This window comes from Urocitellus parryii, chromosome 1 (assembly GCF_045843805.1).
Source record: "Urocitellus parryii isolate mUroPar1 chromosome 1, mUroPar1.hap1, whole genome shotgun sequence".
NCBI classification, from domain to species: Eukaryota; Metazoa; Chordata; class Mammalia; order Rodentia; family Sciuridae; genus Urocitellus; species Urocitellus parryii.
In genome coordinates this window covers 1996979-2016635 of record NC_135531.1, presented here as the reverse complement: position 1 = coordinate 2016635, position 19657 = coordinate 1996979, and the positions used below count along the sequence as shown (strand labels likewise).

The 19657-nt window shown below is 56.8% G+C and overlaps 1 protein-coding gene across 1 annotated transcript; it reads left to right on the top strand.

Annotated features, from left to right (window-relative positions):
* The first annotated feature begins 685 nt into the window (after window positions 1-685).
* On the top strand, window positions 686-18071 carry Clptm1l (CLPTM1 like). The gene is made up of 17 exons (XM_026380037.2): window positions 686-1032; window positions 1457-1557; window positions 3218-3407; window positions 4764-4912; window positions 5865-5943; window positions 8166-8283; window positions 8627-8721; window positions 9589-9673; window positions 10822-10925; window positions 11861-11926; window positions 12751-12801; window positions 13452-13534; window positions 14367-14401; window positions 15002-15057; window positions 15135-15179; window positions 15730-15845; window positions 17541-18071. The coding sequence occupies exons 1-17, from the start codon at window positions 871-873 to the stop codon at window positions 17623-17625; spliced, it is 1620 nt and encodes a 539-aa protein (XP_026235822.1). The 5' UTR covers window positions 686-870; the 3' UTR covers window positions 17626-18071.
* The last annotated feature ends 1586 nt before the right edge of the window (window positions 18072-19657 follow it).

Genomic DNA, 19657 nt, shown 5'->3' with positions numbered 1-19657 from the left:
CTGTGTGGCCAACTGCCTGTCAGAAGAGCCCCCACGGCTCAGAAGGGATCTCTGCTCTTCTTCAGGCCACATGCAGCCATTCTTATTTTCGTCCCCAACATCGTTAACCGCCGCCCGCACTCAACAACTCGGGCGACTGACCTCGGTCCCCTGTCTGTCTGGGGCCTGGGGACCGAACCTGGGGCGCTCTACCACTGAGACACCTCCTGGCCCTTTTTATTTCGAGACCGGGTCTAGGTTGCCAGGCTGGCCTTGAACTTGGGATCCTCCTGCCTCAGCCTCCCGAGTCGCTGGGCTCCCAGGCGTGACCTCCGCGCCCGGCTCGCTCCTCACTTCCTGATAGAATCTCGGACGCAGAGAAGGTCCGCGAGGTCAGCACCAGCCTCCTGTGTGGCCTCCCTCCAGTGTCCTCGCGCCACGCTCTGCACGTCGTCAGGGTCCCCGCCTCGGCCGCCGTCCCCGTCCCCCAGGCCGTAGTCCGAGGACCCGACGGCCGAACAGTCCCGGCCCCGCGCACCAGCCAGCGCCGGGATCCCGGGGCCCGCCGGGAGGCCGGCGCAGGTGAGTGACGTCCCCGACGCGCCCCCGACGTGCGGGCGCGCGTGCGTGCGCCGGCGGCGGCCGACTCCCCGCTCCCAGGGGGCCGTGCGCACGTCCACTTCCGGCAGCGGCGCAGAGCCCGGAAGCGGCGGCCGGCGAATCCTGCGGCGCCAGGTGTGGGCGGCGGGAGTATGCGGGGCGGCCGGAGGCCCGCGCGCGGCGCGTTCGTTCCCCCGCGATAGTGGCGGCGGCGCGCGGCGGCTCTCGCGTGAGCGGCGGCCGGCTGCGGGGACGGCGGGGCGGCGCGCTCGGGCCGCGGGCGGCGGCGCCATGTGGAGCGGCCGCAGCTCCTTCACCAGCCTGGTGGTGGGCGTGTTCGTGGTGTACGTAGTGCACACCTGCTGGGTCATGTACGGCATCGTCTACACCCGCCCGTGCGCCGGCGACGCCAACTGCATCCAGCCCTACCTGGCGCGGCGGCCCAAGCTGCAGGTGAGCCGGGCCGGGCGGGGCCCCTCCGGATTGTCCCAGGGCCCCGCCGGGGTGGGGCGCGGGCTCCAGGCCCTGTCCCCTGGTATCACAGCCCGGTGTCCTGGTGGAGCCCCATTGAGAGCCGGAGTGGAGCTCCTTCCTGGCCTTCCGGGGTCTCCGTGCGCCGCCCCCCGGTCGCTGGTGCCGGTGCCTGCTGTCCTGCAGATGGGCTCTCAGACACCCTGTACCCCCAGCCTGTGGGTCTCCAGCCACTCTTGGGCATTGACGTTATTTTCTTTACAAAGACACATTCTGCACTTGCACCCTGACCAGGCAGGAGTTCTGTCTTCTAGGAGGTAACCTGTCAGATGGCCTGCTCTCCGCAGCTCAGTTATGTTTTTTGCCAAGGGCCCTACAGACTAACTTTCTTGTCATCCTTTTCCAGCTGAGTGTTTACACCACCACAAGGTCCAGCCTTGGTGCAGAAAACAATGTGGACCTGGTCTTGAATGTGGAAGACTTTGATGTGGAGTCCAAGTTTGAAAGGTGTGTGGGACAGATGCTGCAGGGTTTGGTGTTGTATGCATAATGAGACTGACTCAGAAACACAGTCTTGCTAGTATCTTCAAAACTATGGAACACATGTAAATATTCAAACCAAAAGTAGCAGATGGAGCTTATCCCATGTCTAATGCAGTGAGCAGCAGCCAGGGGAGTCTCCAGAGGAGCAGGTGTCCACCTAGTGGAAGTAGGGAAAAGAGACAGGGTGGAGGAAAGAGCTGTACAGGAATCTAAGTGACCCTAAGTCAGTGAAACTGTCCACCTCTACAGAGGAGCTTTTTAAATTTAACATGCAGTCTAGCAATTGATACATAGTACAGAGGTAAAAGTCCAACTTTTATGTTGTAACTTTTAAAATGATTTGCTCCTAAGATTCTGCCATTCTTGTCTGCACCGCCTAGAAGGTAATGGATGTTTTCTAACCAGCCAGCGTCATCAGATAGCTGGAGGATTCTGTGTGAAGAAGACCATCATAGGTCAGGCTCACATGCTGTCACCTGTAGCCCACCACCTCAGGCGAGTTACAGACCTCCCTGAGCCTTGTGAAGCAGAGGCAGGAAGTGCCGGCTCCTTCACCTTCAGTTGGAGCTGCCCACTTTTTAAAATACTCAGGACATTTCTGTGTTGGGTTTAGTTTAACAGATATGGACACTGCCATTGTGCCAGTTATCAAAGGCAGATAGTGAGGGTTTTAATTTCTGAGCTTGGCAAAAGGAGAAGAGTCTGAAACGGACTCCCATCCCCTCCTCTGAGCTTTGCTCAGGAGTGTGCATTCACCTGAAATGTCCCTGTGGAGGAGGGCATAAAGCCCAGCCCACTGTCAGGAAAGCCACTCAGAGATGTCCTGGTAGAGATCTTTTGTTGACATGGTAACAAGGCATCCTCTGTTCCTGTATTTCTTCTAATAACAGGAATTTCTTAGAACTTTGGCCCCAAGATTTGTAAAAGAAACCAGGAAGCTCTATTGTGATAAGTAGTATGTGTGGGTTTAATGGAGTCCAATGTGGTGTTTGAGCTGTGATATGCAGGTGAAGAGCCGGGCACCTGGGCCAAGGCCAGGGAAGCACACTGCCAGTGAGATTTCTATCTGGTTTGAGAGTCAGAGCTGATAAGAGGCCTGAAAGTCTGTCTTATGGCTAATCTCTTCTTCAAAAAATGCAGCAAAGCCAAATAACTACCCACATGAACTATTTCTGAGCTTTCCTTATAGTGCCAAAGAAGCACTTCTAGATTTGTGGTTATTGTACTTGGTTTGTGAGACCGGGCCTGCACTTTGCCTCTGTGACTCTGGAGTCATGTTATCTTAGAGGGCTGTAGAAATCAGCTGGTCTGTTGCCAGGCCCAGTACCAGTTGCCACCTGGCCTCTCAAGTGAGTTACTGTCCTTTCTGAGCCTCATGAAATGGAGGTAGAGAGTGCCAGCTCGTTCATCTTCAGTAGTAGCCCCTCACGCTTTTCAAAATGCTCAGCACACGTCTGCATTCAGGGCTCAGTTAAGTCAGGAGCAGGTGAGTTTCGTTTTCAGTAGTTCTGAAATAAAATTAGTTGATGTGAAACACGTTATCTCTAAAGGCATCTGAGTAGGCTCCATGTGAGTGTAAACACAGCAACACACAGATTTGAAATGACCATTTGTTTTGTTCCAGGACAGTTAATGTTTCTGTACCAAAGAAAACAAGAAATAATGGGACACTGTATGCCTATATTTTCCTGCATCACGCTGGGATTCTGCCTTGGCATGACGGGAAGCAGGTCCACCTGATCAGTCCTCTGACTACATACATGATCCCCAAGCCAGAAGAAGTCAACCTGCTCACTGGGGAGTCAGCTGCACAGGTGAGGGTCTTCACTGATGACTGACAGCAAGCCTGTGCCTCCTGCTCAGTGTGTGTGCGCCTGAGTTTGCAGAGCAGCTTCCATCTAGAGCCGTGGTGACTGTTGGAAAGTAAAGCAGTTTGGATGTTGCCACTATACATAAATGTCTTTCATCTGAATCATTTCCCCGGGTTTTCAGATAAATTTTATATCAAACTGAGGACATGCAGTGGAAGTGATCCCTAATATTCTTTACTCAGAGTCCCTCTTAGGCCATGGGCCCCCTGTGTCCCCTCCCACTGGGGGTTTGGGAGGCCATCTTTCAGAGCTTGCCTATACCTCTGTCTTCAGGAGTCACCATTTACGGTGCTATTCAAATTGTGCTGCTTATGGGACCAGACATATATTTAAGCTTATAATTCAAAACTGTAGGAAAAGTACAGGCACAAGTTACATTTTTTCACCTGTAGAAAGCCATATATGCCAAGAAAAACTAGATATCACCCACCTGATGACTGATAAGGCCATGGATACAGCAAGGGAAGTGTGACACACAGGCTCCTGTTGAGTAGAGGAGAGACGACTCACAAAACAAGAAAGACAGCATCTGTTAGGAAACGGCTATGGGGGTGTCCAGGCACAGGGAGGTGGAGCATCTCAGGGTGAAGGGCAAGGTTCCAAAGACCTTCCTGCTTTGTTCTTGACCTTATATGCAGAACCTTCATGTCCTCCTCATGGGGATGGTGGCCCTCTTGGGGCATCTTAGGGAGTCCATGAGCGATGGGTATGGAGTGGCCTTGGGAATTCTATAGCGAATGCAGAATGAACGTAGGCTGTTACAACTTGGAAGACCATTTTCAACATAAAGTGTTATGGGTCAACTATTGTTTGGAGGGAAATAAGATGAATTTATGCTTCGTGAATTATTAGCTGGGCCTGAGATAAAGTTACGGTGTTCCCATGGCTCAGTTTCCTTCTGAGTTGTATTTAGAGTAGTTGCTGATCCTCAGCACATCTTCAGACAGCTCCTGTTGGCTTGGCAGCTTCTCCTTCGCAATGTCCTTGAAGCCCACAGGACCATGTTAGCTGCAGACCTTCACTGCAGCTGGGTCTGCCCCCACAGGATCTGTCCCATCAGGATTGTAGGAGTGGCCCCGCTTAGCCTGAGGACCCCAAAGGTGGAGTCACTGGGATCCTTGACTGCATGACCATTGGGAAGGAGGGAGGGTGTGGTCAGAGCAGTCCATGGTCCCCAGGCCCCCCACTGGGTTCTCCTTCCTATTGTGCCAGTCTGGACAACTACTCTTGGGGTGGAGACACTGACTACCCAGCTGCCCTGGGCCTGCCTCAACCTGGCCTCTGTTTCTCTCATTTTAGCAACAGATCGAATCCGAGAGGAAGCCATCAAGTGCCCTGGACGAACCTGTCTCTCACTGGAGACCCAGGCTAACGCTGAACGTGATGGTGGATGACTTTGTCTTTGACGGCTCCTCCCTGCCTGCTGATGTGCACCGGTACATGAAGATGTAAGTGTTGCGTGGGACCTGGTGAGGGAAATTGCTGCTGGACAGACCGTAAGCAGCCCCCCCCCCCCCGCAATGGGGAGTGGGCTGCCCCTGTCCCTGTGCAGTGCATCAATGCTGCCTTGCACCCCTAGCTCCTTGCCCAGCTCTTGGAGGTCACTTGATCAGGATTGCCCAAAAGGATGGGGCGAGGGCAGATCCCAGCTGGCTCACTCTTCAGTTGTCCTCTGCAGAGATATCCGCGGGTAGAGATGGGAAGCAGGAGTGAGGGCCGACTGCCCTGTTTCCCTGGCTTTGTGCACTTGTGCACCTGCTGGCCGGGAGTTGCACAGGCTTTGTAACTCAGCTAGTTCAAACTTATTAAAAATTCACCTGCAGCTGTGACTTGGGTGTCGCTCGCTTTGGTCAGCTAGCTCTCACTTGCACTGGGGGCCACAGGGGGTGTCTGAGGGGCTGAGCTGTGTGGGTCCACTGTTCTCATAAGTAATGGCTGTACGGTAGTCGTAGGGCTTTTATGCTCTTCAAGACTTGTCTTATTTTTGAACACGTCATTTGTGTACCATTTTGCAGAGAGGGTCTCCTGATGCAAAGCCCCTGCAGCCATCAGCCTCCCCACGTGGCAGCCCAGCACAGTTGTGGGTCATCTCCTTCCAGGTCCCCTAGCACACAGGTGTCATCTTTCTCCTTCTGCCTCATGGGGTCACCGTGTCATCACACTAAGTGGTCCTTGGCCTGTGTGTGACTGTCCCCATTAGTTCCCACCATTAGTGGCCTCGGGCTTACCACATGGCTGTCACTATCATCCTACCCCCTTAGCATCTGCTTCTGTTTGAAAAAGCTGTGTCTTGGAGTTTCAGTGAGGGTACATTCAAGGCCAGTGCTGGTGGGGGACCTTAGGGAGCCTGGTCCCCAGGGTGCAGATACCCACACTGACCAGGACACCCTCCACCACCAGGGTCCAGCTGGGAAAGACCGTGCACTACCTCCCCATCCTGTTCATCGACCAGCTGAGCAACCGGGTGAAGGATCTGATGGTGAGCCCTGCTCTCTTCTTGCCTCGCAGCCGCTGTTCATGATCCACCAGGGAACCAGGCAAGACCTGGGTCCCGGGTTCAGAGCATGTGCTGGGGTGAAGCACTCGGGACCTGGCTTGCTGGTGGCTGGCACTGGGTCCCCTGGGCATCCTGGCTCACTGGTGAGGCCTTTTGTTAAGGGTTTAGGTGGTAGCACTCACAACTCTGTTTGAAAAGCTGTGTGTCTGTTCTTTACATGAGGCCTGGTTTCATTCAGAAGCATCTGCCAGACTCCCCTCCCCAGGGCTGGTCCTGCAGCCTGGCCAGAGGAGTGTCCACCTGGGAGGAAGCCACTACTACTGTGGTGGCTGTGGGCAAGACTGAGGTGCCCTTGGAGGTGGAGAAGTGGCTGCTGGTGGGCCTGGTGCCCGCCATAACAGGCAGTATGGGCACTCTTCTCTTCTCCCAAAGACAACAAAGTTTGTTTTGACGATGGAGAAAAAAAACATAGCCAACCTTTGGTGATAGGGGAATGACTGCTCCCTCCATCCAAGGCTGCCCGCACCTCTAACAGTCCTGCCACCAAGAGCTGCGCGCCATAGTCATGATTCACAGTGAAGTTACTCAGGGTTAGAACATGGGGCTGGGGTTGTGAGTGAGCTGCCCTGCCTGCCTCTCCTGGGGCTGTGGCCATTGCTCGTGAGCACTGGATAGGAGCCAGAGCCGGTTGCCACGCAAGGCTTCAGTAACTCTGGAGTGAGCACTTCCCCTGCACAGATGAGGATGCTGAGGCTTGCAAAGTGGGGGCTTGCCACAGTGTGTCCTGACCCCGCCTGGATTCTGCTGCTAGCTGCAGCTCAAGATGTCAGGCCCTCTGTATAGCTTTGCTCAGACCCTAAGGTCCTAAGGCAGTGTCCTCTGCTCCCTGACTGCTTCCATGACATGAAGGCTGGGGCTGGGGGGCAGATGTGCTAGCAAGCAGATCTGATTGGTTCCCATCCCACCTTTCCCATACTTGGTTTCTGCTGAAACACAGACAGTACTTTGTAAACCATGAGGGCAGCCTGTGGTCACCTGTCATGGCCCAGTGGTGCTGGCTCCTCAGAGGCCCTTGGGAAGCAATGCCTGGTGACGGCATTGCTACAGGCAATGCCCTCAAGTCTGTTCACAGGTCCATCTAGGTAGAGGACCAGCGTCTGCAGCACACTCATGTTGTAATGGTTGGTCATATTGCAGTAGTCCCGTGTTACGTGTTGTGGGACAGGAGAACTGGTGTGCAAGCAGCTGGTCTCCACCGCACCACCCTCTCATGTCATTTTCTGCATCTCACATGAGCCACTTCTCAAAGGAATGTCATCCTGGGAGGGCAGCTAAGCCTGTCGGGTGCTGCAGCCCGTGGCATCCCTGGGACAGGCCTGGTAGCTTGAGGGAGCGAGAGGCTTGCCACACGCCTGCAGAAAGTGCCTGTGCTCTGAAATGCCCAGCTTCTGGCTGCTGTGCCAGGGTGCACAGGTGTGGGGCAGGTGCATCAGATAGTGTGGTGCTTGTGTGCATGTGGTCACAGCTGTGCATGCTGCAGGTGTGGCTCAAGTGCTCCATTTCCTATAGCTTCCACCATCCCACACAGCCAGGGTCTAGGCCTAGAGTTTCCCTGTCCATCTTGGGCTCTTTTAGGACAGGGCTAAGGCCCCATGGGTGGTGCTCATGCCTGTTCTGCAGCTCAGCTTCGAGCCTAGTGGGCTCCTGATAGATGGCTGGTGGTGAATCCCATCTAAGGCATTGGAGCTTGTGTGGCTCAGAAAGATAGGAAGTGCATGTGGAATGGGTGGGCCGTGGAGGCTCTCAGGACTCCTGGGGATGTGGATAGGAGCACGCCTGGGGCTTAGGGTGTGGAGAGAACAGAAGCACTGCATTTGGGAAGAGCTGTGAGCAGGCAGCATGGCGGGCACCTGTGCTGCTCTAGGACAGGCCTGGGAAAGACTCCTATGTGCACTAAAGGCCCAGGACAAGGAGCAAGCTCTGGAGCAGGTGCTCCTGCAGGACCTGCTGCAGCTAATGAGATGTAAGAGGTGGCCCAGAGTCCCCATGTGTCACGGCCCTAGCTGTGTGGGGACTGGAAGTAAGGATTGTCAGGGGCCCCAGCTATGGTGATGGTGTGTACAACTCAGGTGCTCCTGGAGGCTCACAGCAATGCCCTTGGTCACAGTCGGGTGGGTGCTCATCTGTGGACCTCTCGTTGGCAGGTCATAAACCGCTCCACCACGGAGCTGCCACTCACTGTGTCCTATGACAAGATCTCTCTGGGGCGGCTACGCTTCTGGATCCACATGCAAGATGCCGTCTATTCCCTGCAACAGTTCGGTGGGTGACTGTGGGTCCTGGGCTGGCTGGGCTGGGCTGGGGTGTTTGGTGGTGGGAGCCCTGCTTTGGCTCCGTGTATCCATGGAGGATTTGTGGGCATCCTGCAGCTGCCCCACTGCAGCACTGCCTCACCCTTCCTGGTGTGGCTCACTCCGTGTCCTTGCTGCCAGAACTGGCCAGCACCTCCTCACCATGTTGAAAGTGACCTGGGTTGTTCAGGACCCAGTGTTTTGAGTGCCATTGTTCCAGAGGCACTCACACTGCCAAGGTGGGTTGTGTGAGCACAGAGCTGCCTTGGTGGCTGGGGAGGGCGTTTGCATCGTGATGCGTTTCTTCCCTACAGGGTTTTCAGAGAAGGATGCTGATGAGGTGAAGGGGATTTTTGTAGACACCAACTTGTATTTTTTGGCCTTGACCTTCTTTGTTGCTGCATTTCATGTGAGTCGTCACCTGGTGCTTGTTGGGGGAGTGACAGAAAAGGCCGGGTGCTCGTGGGCACTGCCCAGCCCATGGCCACCTCTTATGTCAGCCAGCAGTCGGCATGCCCGAGTGTTGGTGTCCCGATGGCCTCTCTCAAGCTCAGGAAGTGTATGCTGTCTGCAGCTGAGGGATGCTGGGCGTTAGCTGCTTTGGAGACATTTTGCCAAAGAATGCCAAAATGCTTTGAGCAGTGCCTGTATTAGTAGGGTTAGTTAGGGACCTTGTAAAGTAGCATGTTTCACCACATAGTCATGTGTTATGATTTTCAGGTTTAAAAGTTCGTTCTGTGCCTGTAGTCGGGTTTTGTACAGGGAGTCTGAGAGCTGCCAGAAAGCCATGCCACGGGGCAGTCACAGTTGGGATAGAGGACAAGGAGGTACCTCTGAGTGCCAGCCAGGCCAGAACTTCTAAGCCAAGATGAGAAAGTAAATGTCACTTTTTATTAAAGAGTCAGTGGCTGAGAACAAGCTGGTGTTTTCTGCACAGACCAGGGGCCGCTTTCCTGGGTAATGGTGGTGACCCAGAACAGAAAGGACTCCAGCTGGCCTCACCCCTTGGCACCCCAGACTTCAGCATAGGAGAGGAGGCACACAATGCCTAGACATGCTCCCCGCCATTTGACTCACACCCATGTTGGGCGAATGCTGTGGTGAAACCCCCTTCCAGGTTCCTTGGCTCGGGCACATGGAGCCAGTGTGGGTGGTTTCTGCAGGGCACAGGCGTGTCTTGTTCAGCCCGAAGCTTGGGCCCAGGGTCCTACAGGCTGCCCAGTACAGAGGCTGAAGGGGCAACTCGGTGCAGGTGACTCCTGTCTGTTCTTTGCAGCTGCTCTTTGATTTCCTGGCATTTAAAAATGACATCAGTTTCTGGAAGAAAAAGAAGAGCATGATTGGAATGTCCACCAAAGCAGGTAGGCCAGGAGCGGGTCCACCTGCTCACAGGCACACTCTGCTCCCATGAGGCCTGCAGCTCACGCCCATGACAATGCTTGTCTGGTTGGCTGAGATGCCTCTTAGATCAGGCAGCCCAAACCCCGGCAGTGTCTCAGTGGTCACTGAGCATCTAGGAAACCTGGGAATACCACAGAAGAGAGGGCCACAGAGGCCACAGGTAGGGAGCCGGGTCTGATCTTGGGCTGGTAGAGGACGAGTCTCCTGGACTTCTGGTTGCGGATGTGGGGCCAGAACCTTACACCCCTACCTTGGTGAGCAGCAGCATCTCTAACCTTCCAGGAGAGGCCGTGGCTGGCCAGTCCCAGTTGGTTAGGAGTTGGGTGTGGCTGCCGGAACCAGACTAAAGCAAGTCTCTCAAACATAAAATGCAGGGTTTTTCCTCATGAGTACCCGGATAACCCTACACAGTCATGGAATCTCCTGGGAAGGAGGGGCCTCCTGTTGAGCCCAGGGTGGCTGTGGCCCTGTCCATGGTGTCTGCAGCCCTCCAGGACACCAGGCACCCACGGAAGGCAGAACAAGCTAGAGTTGTTTTCATAGCACACCTTATGAAGGAGAAAATACAGCTTTGTCAGAGAAACAAACTTGTCACAGAAAGCAGAGGGTGAAGTGGGGTGCAAGGGAGTGAGCATCCCAGTCCTGGGCTCTAGTCTCGCACCCTGTCGCATTCACACCTGTGCTGCGGGTGTCACTCACATGTGCACCTAGCTGGTGTGTAGTTCTGTGGCCTCCAGTAAATTTTTTTTTTTTACCTTTCTTTTATTTATTTATTTTCGTGTGGTGCTGAAGATGAAACCCAGTGCCTCACACGTGCGAGGCCAGCGCTCTGCCACTGAGCCACAGCCCCAGCCCATCTAGAAATCTTTTTAGAATGTTTCCCAGAATGGAGTAATTGTGCACTGTGGGTTTTCTTTCTGTGAGTCACGGGTGTGCAGCACGCATGTCGCTGGGCTGGAGCCTAGGGCCTCCTGCACCCTGGGCAGGAGCTTGGCTGCCAAGCTACCTGGACGAGGAGGGCGTTCAAAGCTGTGTGGACGGGTGGGTGACAAGGGGGGTCTGTGCCAGTGGGCTTGGCACTGCCTTACTGTAGCTACCGTGTCCCCAGTACTGTGGCGCTGCTTCAGCACCGTGGTCATCTTCCTGTTCCTGCTGGACGAGCAGACAAGCCTGCTGGTGCTGGTCCCAGCAGGCCTTGGGGCCGCCATCGAGGTGAGTCTGGCACCGCTCGGCTCTGGGCAGACGCTGGGGCTTATGTGAGGCCCACAGACTTCAGTGTATGGTCAGGCGCCTGATTCTGACCCACAAGGCTCCCCAAGGACCCACACACCTGCCCTGAGGACTGGCGGGCTCGCCCAAGCAGGCTGTGTGTTGTAGAAATGCCTGGGCGTGGGGGCAGTGCGGCGAAGCGCAGGGAGGCCGTCTCTGGCACAGACTTGTGCAGTGGCGTCCGTCAGGCAGGACTGTGTCAGCACACTTGATGAGCTGCAAGACATTCGTGTGGCCTCAAGGAGTTTGTAGTTTGGCTGGGATTTGAGACAGGATGGCCAGGTGGAGAGTAGCTCAAGTGTGGGTCACCTGTGGTTTAGTCCTGTTGGTCAGCAGAGGGAGCTCTGTGGGAAGGGGCCGTGAAAAGCTGCTGGGCTGGGCACAGGGAGAAGACCCAGGTGGCCGTTTTGAGGAGCCAGGCCGTCAGAGTCGGCAGCCCCCTGTGGGCCTGGCTCATATGGCTGCGGATACTTGCTGAAGGGTCGTAGCCTCCAAGACACCAGAGCTTCACGGGCAGTGACCACCCCGTCACGTGTGGAAGCCCACCCCGACATGCTGGGCCTGACCTCAGTAAGTGGTGTTGGCCCAGGTTGTAGTAAGGGTGTCCAGGAGGGCATGTGTCCAGGGAGGTCCAAGGACAGGCTCCAGTGGCGTCTTCCTTAGTCGGCTTCGCAGTGGCTGCGGGTCCACCTGGCAGGCGGCCCCTGAGTACAGAGGCAGAGCCCATGAGAGGTGGAGCGAGGGGGAGCTACAGGCGGGCAGAGGTGGGGTGGGCTGAGAAGCTGCACCGTGAGCGCCGGGTCCCATCCCTTCGTGTTCCCGCACGTTCACTCTGGCATAGAATTGTGAATGGGCAGCATTTCATTTTCTCCCAACAGCTTTGGAAAGTGAAAAAGGCCTTGAAGATGACGGTGGCCTGGAAAGGCTTAAGGCCTGAGTTCCAGGTGAGATCCCCAGCTAGCTGGCTGCCCCAGATCGCCGCCTCTGCTTCCTCCCTGCTCCTCACGCTCAGCAGGCTGGCCTCTGTGGGTTACGTGCTCATCAGAGCTCAGCTCTCGGAAGACAGTTTGTCGTGGGGTGGGCATCAGACCCCAGCTGATGGCCTCCTGGGCAGGGCTCAGGTTGGCTTCTGCATGAGTTGCTGTTTTTCTTCCCTAAAGATTCCTTGGTCAGGAAACTTAGTGTCAGCCTCGTTAAAAGCAGGGCCACACCTCCATCCCTGAGCAAGCCTGCAGGAAGGGACATGCTGGTCTGCAGGGCTCAGATGCTCTTATGTCCCCAGCTGTCGTGCATTCCCATGCTGCCCAGACCCAGGCCAGATATTGACCAGTCTCCTGGGAACGTGGTGCATGAGTGAAGTCTGTGCTGATGGCACTGTGCTCTGTGGTGGACCTTGACCGCCTTGGCCCTCAGAAATCACGTGGCCCTGCTCCAAGCCGAGATGGGCTGATGTCTCCCCTGTAGCCCAGTGGCTTCTCCACCTTCCCTGGCTAGAGTGTCAGTGAACTCAGCAGCTCTGGGAGTGGGAAGCAGCCCAAGGAGCTCCAAAGGTGGCCTGCACAGTCCGGGCCAGCCTGAGGCAGAGCCAGCCATGCATGCAGTCCCAGTCCTGTCCCCATCAGCCTGGACTGGGGTCTGTTGTGCTGTTGAGGCTCACTGGCTGGATTGAGGGTGTGCCGTGGCCATGAGACCTTTCACGGCTCCATTCTGGCCTGTGCCAGACGTCCTTGCTGAGCCGGGTAATGTTGTTGTGTTTGACTTTCAACAGTTTGGCACCTATAGTGACTCTGAGAGGAAGACCGAAGAATATGATACACAGGTAAGCCCGAGGGCTCGGCGGGGCATTCACATACCTGGCAGGCGATCTGTCACCCTGGGCAGTGGGGCCCTCATGAACTGACCTGTGGGGAGTGGTCTCCTGGGAGGGTCTGCATGTCTAACTGGGGAAGGAGGGCCTCACAGCCCTTGCAGGCACCTTCCCACCTGTGCAGCTGGGAAGGTCATCATGGGATGGCCCCACTGGCAGCTCGTTTCCACGTGGCTGCTGGGGAGCTGGAGGTGGCAGATCTAACAGGCATTTCTGCACAGAAACGGCTTTAGTTTTCTGTTTTAATATTCACCAGCATACGTTTCAATTTTTATAAAGGTTATAAGAGCTCAATTCAGAAAAATACATTTGGTGACAAGACTGTGTCACGTCGCCAGCAGCCTCAGCGGGGCTTTCAGGAGTCTGGACTCCTTCCTTGTGCTCACAGTCCTCCGAGGGTCTGTGCGTTGGTCCTGCATCAGAACCAGGAGGCTCTGCTCAGGACCACTTGGGGCCACAGGTCCTGTGGTATTGGCAGAGGCATGGTCACGCGTACCCACCTTTGCCAATCAGTGGAGCCCCTGCCCAAAGTTGTGGTGACATGTCCACAGAGGCATCTGAGGCATGGCTTGGTCACTGGGAGTTTCCTTTGTCCCTTACAGGCCATGAAGTACCTATCATACCTGCTCTACCCCCTCTGCATTGGGGGCGCCGTCTACTCACTCCTGAACATCAAGTACAAAAGGTGGGGTGCTGTACTTCCCTGCCAGACAACTTGCACTCAGTCCTGGGCTGAGAGCAACGTGCCTGGTGGCAAGCTTCCTGTCCATCCCCAGTGCTGGGCCAGTCGGCTCTGGCCTCCTCTCCTCTGTAATGTGGGGATGTCAGGACCCCCCCTTCCCCAGGGTCCTGAGTGCTCATGGGGAGCGGGTCCTAGAAATGCAGGCACAGCCTGGGCTGCAAGCCAGAGGCATCCCTGGCTCCTACACCCCGGGCAGTGGGCACAACTGTACCTTCCAGCCCAGGAAGTGCAGGCATCCCCTGCTATAGCAGCGCTATTGAGGGCAGAGGTGGGATGGTTTGGGAGTTCCCCAAACCAGCCACACAGCTGCTTTGCTGGACGTGAGCTTGCAGAGGGGCTGGGCCCAGTGGGGTGGGACCATGGTGTGGCCCTGGCCAGGGACGGTGTATGCAGAGCTCTGAGTGGGCAGCTGGTTGTGCAGGCCCTGGAAGTCTTGTAGGAATGGGATATGCAGAGTGGCCTCTCCTACACCTGAGTGCATTTGGGTGAAGAGGGTTTTGTTTGCAGAGACCCTTTGGTCTGACCAGGCTCCTAGAAAGGGTTGGGACTTGATGTGGAACACGTAGGGAGCGCTTGGCCTCCCTGGGTCAGCAGGGCCTGGTACTGCCTCTTGAACCACCCCACTTATCACAGTGGGTGTACCAGCTGCCCACACGCGTTTGGGTATTTACGAGAGGGTTGTCAAGGAAAGTGGTTTTTTTGTCAAGTTACCACACTTTCTGTGGCACAGGAAGCCGGGCTTTCCTGCCGGTCACGATCCTTCCTTTTCTTACAGTTGGTATTCTTGGCTAATCAACAGCTTCGTGAATGGTGAGTTCCTGTTTCCCATTCCAATAACAATATTTATAGCAGGTGCCACTTTTCTTGCTCCTGCCTGTGACCGAGTATGACAGGCACCACATCTGTTCAGGCAGCTCTGCAGCGGCCAGTGCTCTGCTGTGCCTAAGTTGGGCGTCACGGCTCCCCTGGACTTGCAACCTCAAGCAGATGGCCTGTTATCCCTTCTGTGTGGAAATGAGAAAGCAGGCGTCCAGAGCGCCAACACCATGCAGCCCGTGGGCTGCGCCAGGCTCAGGGGTGGTCCTCCTGTCTCGGGGCTGCGGTGTGCATCCTGCCTGCCCCTGGCCAGCCTCGGTTGCAGCTGGGTTTCCTTGCAGGACACTTTGCCTGCCATGCTCCCAGGTTGTGGGCCCCACGGGGCCTTGTCCTCACCGCCCCCAGACACCCCGGCACCTGCATTTGCTTGGTCCCTGTGGGCAGAATTTCAGGGCCACCAGTCCAGAGCATCTTGCTTGGCTTTTGGCGAGTTTGCCAGCCAGCAGGTGCATATCTGTCACCTGGCTGACAGGCTGTCTGGGCACAGTGGGCAGAAGGGGTGCGGACCCTCTGAGCTCAGCTCTGTTCCCACAGGCGTCTACGCTTTCGGCTTCCTCTTCATGCTGCCCCAGCTCTTTGTGAACTACAAGGTGAGGCCTGCCTGCATCCTCTACGTAGGGCTGTCTTCTGCTGCCCCTGACTGACCTTGGTCGTCTCTCTGTTGCAGATGAAGTCTGTGGCGCATCTTCCCTGGAAGGCCTTCACCTACAAGGCAAGTGCTGCGTCTGCACCCCCCCAGCATGTGTGGACAGGGCCTGCCTGCCCCGGGTGCTTGGCTGCTGTCCTGCCCGTGGCCTATGTCAAGAAGTCGCCTTTGTGAGCAACCCATAACTGAGGACCGCAGCTCTCGCTGTCCTAGGAAGGGGAGCTTTGTTGAATGAAAGGCTGTGCTCCGTCTCGGCAGCATTGTCAGAACAGGTGGACGTTGCCCGCAGCCTTCTGGGCAGCCTGCGGGGGCTCCAGGAGCAGGGTGGGTGGAGCTGGGTGACCAAGTCAGATCCCAAGAAGGGCCGGCTCCAGAGGGTGTGCTCCAGTGTCCAGCAGTCTTGGGTTCCAGAGGTGGAGAGCCAGGGGGTGGTACACACGGGTTCCTGGGCTCCAGGCTACAGCGTGGTTGCACTGGCTGGTTTCTGCCTCTGAGTGTGCCACAAGTGTCACAGCGACAGGCCCCTGAGTCTGCCGTGAGCACTTGACTGGCGGGGCACAAGAAGTGATGGGATTCCAGCCCTGGTGTCAGCCTCTCCCCCCGTCCGGCCCCACAGGCTTTCAACACCTTCATCGATGACGTCTTTGCCTTCATCATCACCATGCCCACGTCCCACCGGCTGGCCTGCTTCAGGGACGACGTGGTGTTCCTGGTGTACCTCTACCAGCGGTGGTGAGTGAGCCAGCGCTGCAGGCCTCTCCTGGCTGAGGCCCTTGTGCCTTTGCAGGAGGGTTGCAGGTCGTTTCCTGCTTGCCTGTGCTAGGGCTCCAGTGCCAGTGGTGGTCAAGGCCAGGGATCGCTCCCCTCTTCATCTTGAGGGTGTAGCAGCCCTGGGTTCTGTCCTGAGTGTCTGTTTAGCACCCCTTGAAGCATCTTGTCCTGATTTGCATGTGGAGCCAAGCACAGCGATGGCGCCTCCCACCAGGGCTCATCCTGGTCCCGTGGCTGGGGCTGGGGCTCAGCGTAGAGCACTTGCCTAGCATGTGTGAGGCACTGGGTTTGATGCTCAGCACCACACAAAGAGAGAGAAATAAAGGTACTGTGTCCGTCTACAATTAAGAAAAAAAAACTTAAATTTTTTTTTTTTTTTTTAATGAAGCGTCTGATAGGCAGTTAGAGAACAGGGGTCTCCCGCTTCAGGCAGGCTTTGGGCTGCTGGGCCATGTACCCTGCAGGAATGGGGCAGTGGCTCTCCTGAAGCACTCCTCCTGGGCACTGGCCACACACAGAAGCACCAGCCACCAGGGCCTAAGACTAAATCACACTGATGACCCAGATGGTCCAGGACAACTTGTGGACACTGAGATGCAGGTGCTCACCCCTGGCCCCCCCATCCTGGGCACCTGGCCTCTGTGCAGACGCTGCCCCTGCCTCTGCACCACCCAGGATCTGGGGTTTCCTGGGGCAGCTTTGCCTCTGCAGAGGCTGTGCCTCGGACCTCCACAGAGATCAGTGACGACGCAGGCTGTGTCTTCCCCTCCCTGGGCACTGGGCAAGAAGGGGCTTCTCTGGGACAGTTTGCTCTGCAGTGACGCCGCCAGGCTTCCCCCGCCCTCCAGGTTCCTGCCCCAGCCCCTCCTCAGGGTATGCACGCCTGGGTGTCTGGGAGAGTGCAGCATGCAGCCCACCACCACCGAGCTGCCCTGCGGGCTCTGGGCACCACCCGCCACTGGCTCCTCACAGCTGGAGGTGGAGCGCTGTGAGCCCAGACGCAGACGCAGTGGGGACTTTCTGCCTCAGCCAGCAGGGCCCTTGGGTGGCTGCCGCGTCCATGTACACTGCCCCAAGATCCACTAACACCTCCCCCTTTCCCTTGAGCCCTCAGGAAAACCCGCAAACTGAGTTCAGTCAGTACCCTGGGCTCAGGGGAAGTGGTCAGTTAAAGTGGGAACGTGTGGTAGTCTTCACACTGCATGTTAGGTCGCCAGCACCGTGTCCTCCCTGCCTGTCTTCACCCTAACCAGGGACAGTGCTGTCACCGTCCCCAGGGTTTGGGATGAGAGGAAGTGACCACTTGCAGGGTGTGTAGAGCTGGACTGGAGCTGGGGATGGACGACAGCGTCCCTGAGCGCTCACTGCTGGCCTTTTGCATCTGTATATGTAGTTTTCACAGGTCACTACAGGGCGGTCTCTGGCCTGTCCCGCTCCAGGACTACCATCCTCTTCTGGTCAGCTGGGCTCTTTGCTGACATGGAAGTACTTCAGCAAAGGGTGGAGGCAGCCCAGTGCCCAGGCAGTAGGCCCCTGGTGTCTCTGCTTCCTGGCTGCCCGAGGCAGCTCGCTGGAGAGCAGTGCCAGAGGCCTGTGCTTTGAGGGCAGAGCAGTGCCTGGGCTCCCTGGTAAAGTGCCCGCTCTCTGTTATTGCAGGCTTTATCCTGTGGATAAGAGCAGAATGAACGAGTTCGGAGAGTCCTATGAGGAGCAGCCCCAGCGGAAACCCCACGCAGACTGAGCCCCGGCCTGGGCCCTGAGGCTGCCACACGAGACAGGACGTGGCCACCAGTGGGTGTCCTGGAAGCTGGGACTTTCTAGATATGCCTTCTGCATTGCCAAATCCCTCTGAACGTCTCCAGCATCTTCTAAGCTCCACTTCCATCTGGAAGGGGCCAGAAGCACTAACTGTGTCCCCCCCACAAGAACAGGTGCCACACATGGTCGCAGCAGCCAGCACTGGTGGCCACATGCAGCCGTCGGCACAGGAGAGTCCCCAGGCAGGGAGGGTAGCGATCCCGTCCCAGTTGTTTCTAAGTGCTCCTGTGTGAATTCACCTGCATCTGGGGACTCAACTCCTCTGGACTCTGGACCAAACGGCTCCTTTTTCCCTTTTGTTTAAAATTTGGTTGTTTGAAGCTTAATGTATGTATGTTTCTATTTTAAAATAAATTTCTCTGGCTGTGACGATTTTCTTGACCAGGATCAACATGAAAAGCATTTCAGATACTGAAGTTTGACTCTGTCTCAGAACTGACTCGAGGTAGGTGTATTTATGCTTCAGAAGGAGGCAGTGCCCCCGGCAGCCTTGGACTCCGGAGTTTCTTAGGTGAGGGTCCTGTAGTCCGTCAAGAAATGTCCTGGCGGGTGTGCTCAAGCTGTGGGAGCTCAGCCGCAGCTCCATCCTGGACCGTGGCCTGCAGCTGTCCCTGGGGGTGAGCTAGCCAGCGCTCACAGGCTCAGCACCCCAGAGGCCTGCTCTGAGTGGGGCACCTGTGGATCCCCCTCACCCAGGCAAAGGTAGATGCTCACCAGGAATCCGCAGATGGTAACTAGGTGTTGGAAACCTCCCCGCCTGGCTTGAAGGAAGTGCCGCTTGGTTTTCAGGGGTCTCTGTTCCTGTCAGTGCCAATGTGATGCAGAGTCTCTTAGTCCGCTCCCTGGGGCTGTATGGGTGGCCCCAGCACAGCTGCACAAGGCACCTGGAGTTGGGGAACTGTGAGACCCAAGGTGGGTGGGAGGCAAGGGGAAGAGCCCCCTGGGAGAGGGCTGGGCAGGAGCCTGCACCACAGGCAGGCTGGGCTCCTGTGGGCTGGTGGCACCAGGAAGGTGTAGGGAGCCACAGGGGCTCCAGCACCCTCCACCACACACCCAGGCTCTGCCACCCCAGGGACTCTTCCATGCCTGTGGGTTTCAGAGACCCCTGGGGCAGAGGGCAACCAGCACACAGTGGGGGTGGGGGCATCAGGATCACTGAGCAGAGGAGCCAGCTTGGCCTGAGGACCACCATGCTGGTCGCCCGTCACTGCTGCCTGTGGCCAGCCCCCACAGGAGTGGTGTGTGGAACTGCCTCTGGCCTCTGACCTCTGGTGCTCCCAGAAGCAGACGGGGTTGTCGGGGGTGGTCCCTATCTTGGCAAGGGCAGGACCACACCCCGACTTCAACCCCATGCCAGGCTTAGTTGGCATCGCTGCAGGGCGGCTCTTTGCCATGCTGTCAGTCCTGCACTGCACCAAGAGCCCGTCCGGCCGCTCTCGAGGGGGCACTACGGGCCCTGGGGTGTGGTGTGGGCAGGGGGCTGGGGTGCTGCTTCCTCCTTCAAGCAGGTCTGTGTGGAAAGGTTTGGAGAAGGGGACAGAGGTCCTTGGGCTTCAAGATGCGGCTTGCATGCTGCTGGCTTCCGCCTGTGTGCCGGAGCTGACTGTCCTTGGACAGTTAGTAATTATCATGGTTGTCATGAGCACCCCGCTGGCACCTTGGGAGGCTGGTTCGAATCCCTCAGAGATGATGTCTGACCCCTCTGCTGGAGTTTGGTGCCCTGGGCCCACATTTGGCTATTTCACCAGTTTCTGCACAGGCTGGGACAGTCAGCCTTGGAGAGCATGGGCCCCTTGACAGCCGTGTCTGCAGGAGGCAGCCTCCTCGTGGAGACGGGCCAGGGCCCGTGGTGGCCCCAGGGCGGGTGGGTTCTGATCCAGGGCCGGTGGTCCCCTCTGGAGGCTGCCGCTGCTCAGAATGCACCCTCTGCCTCGCTGCTGTTCTCACCCACGAAG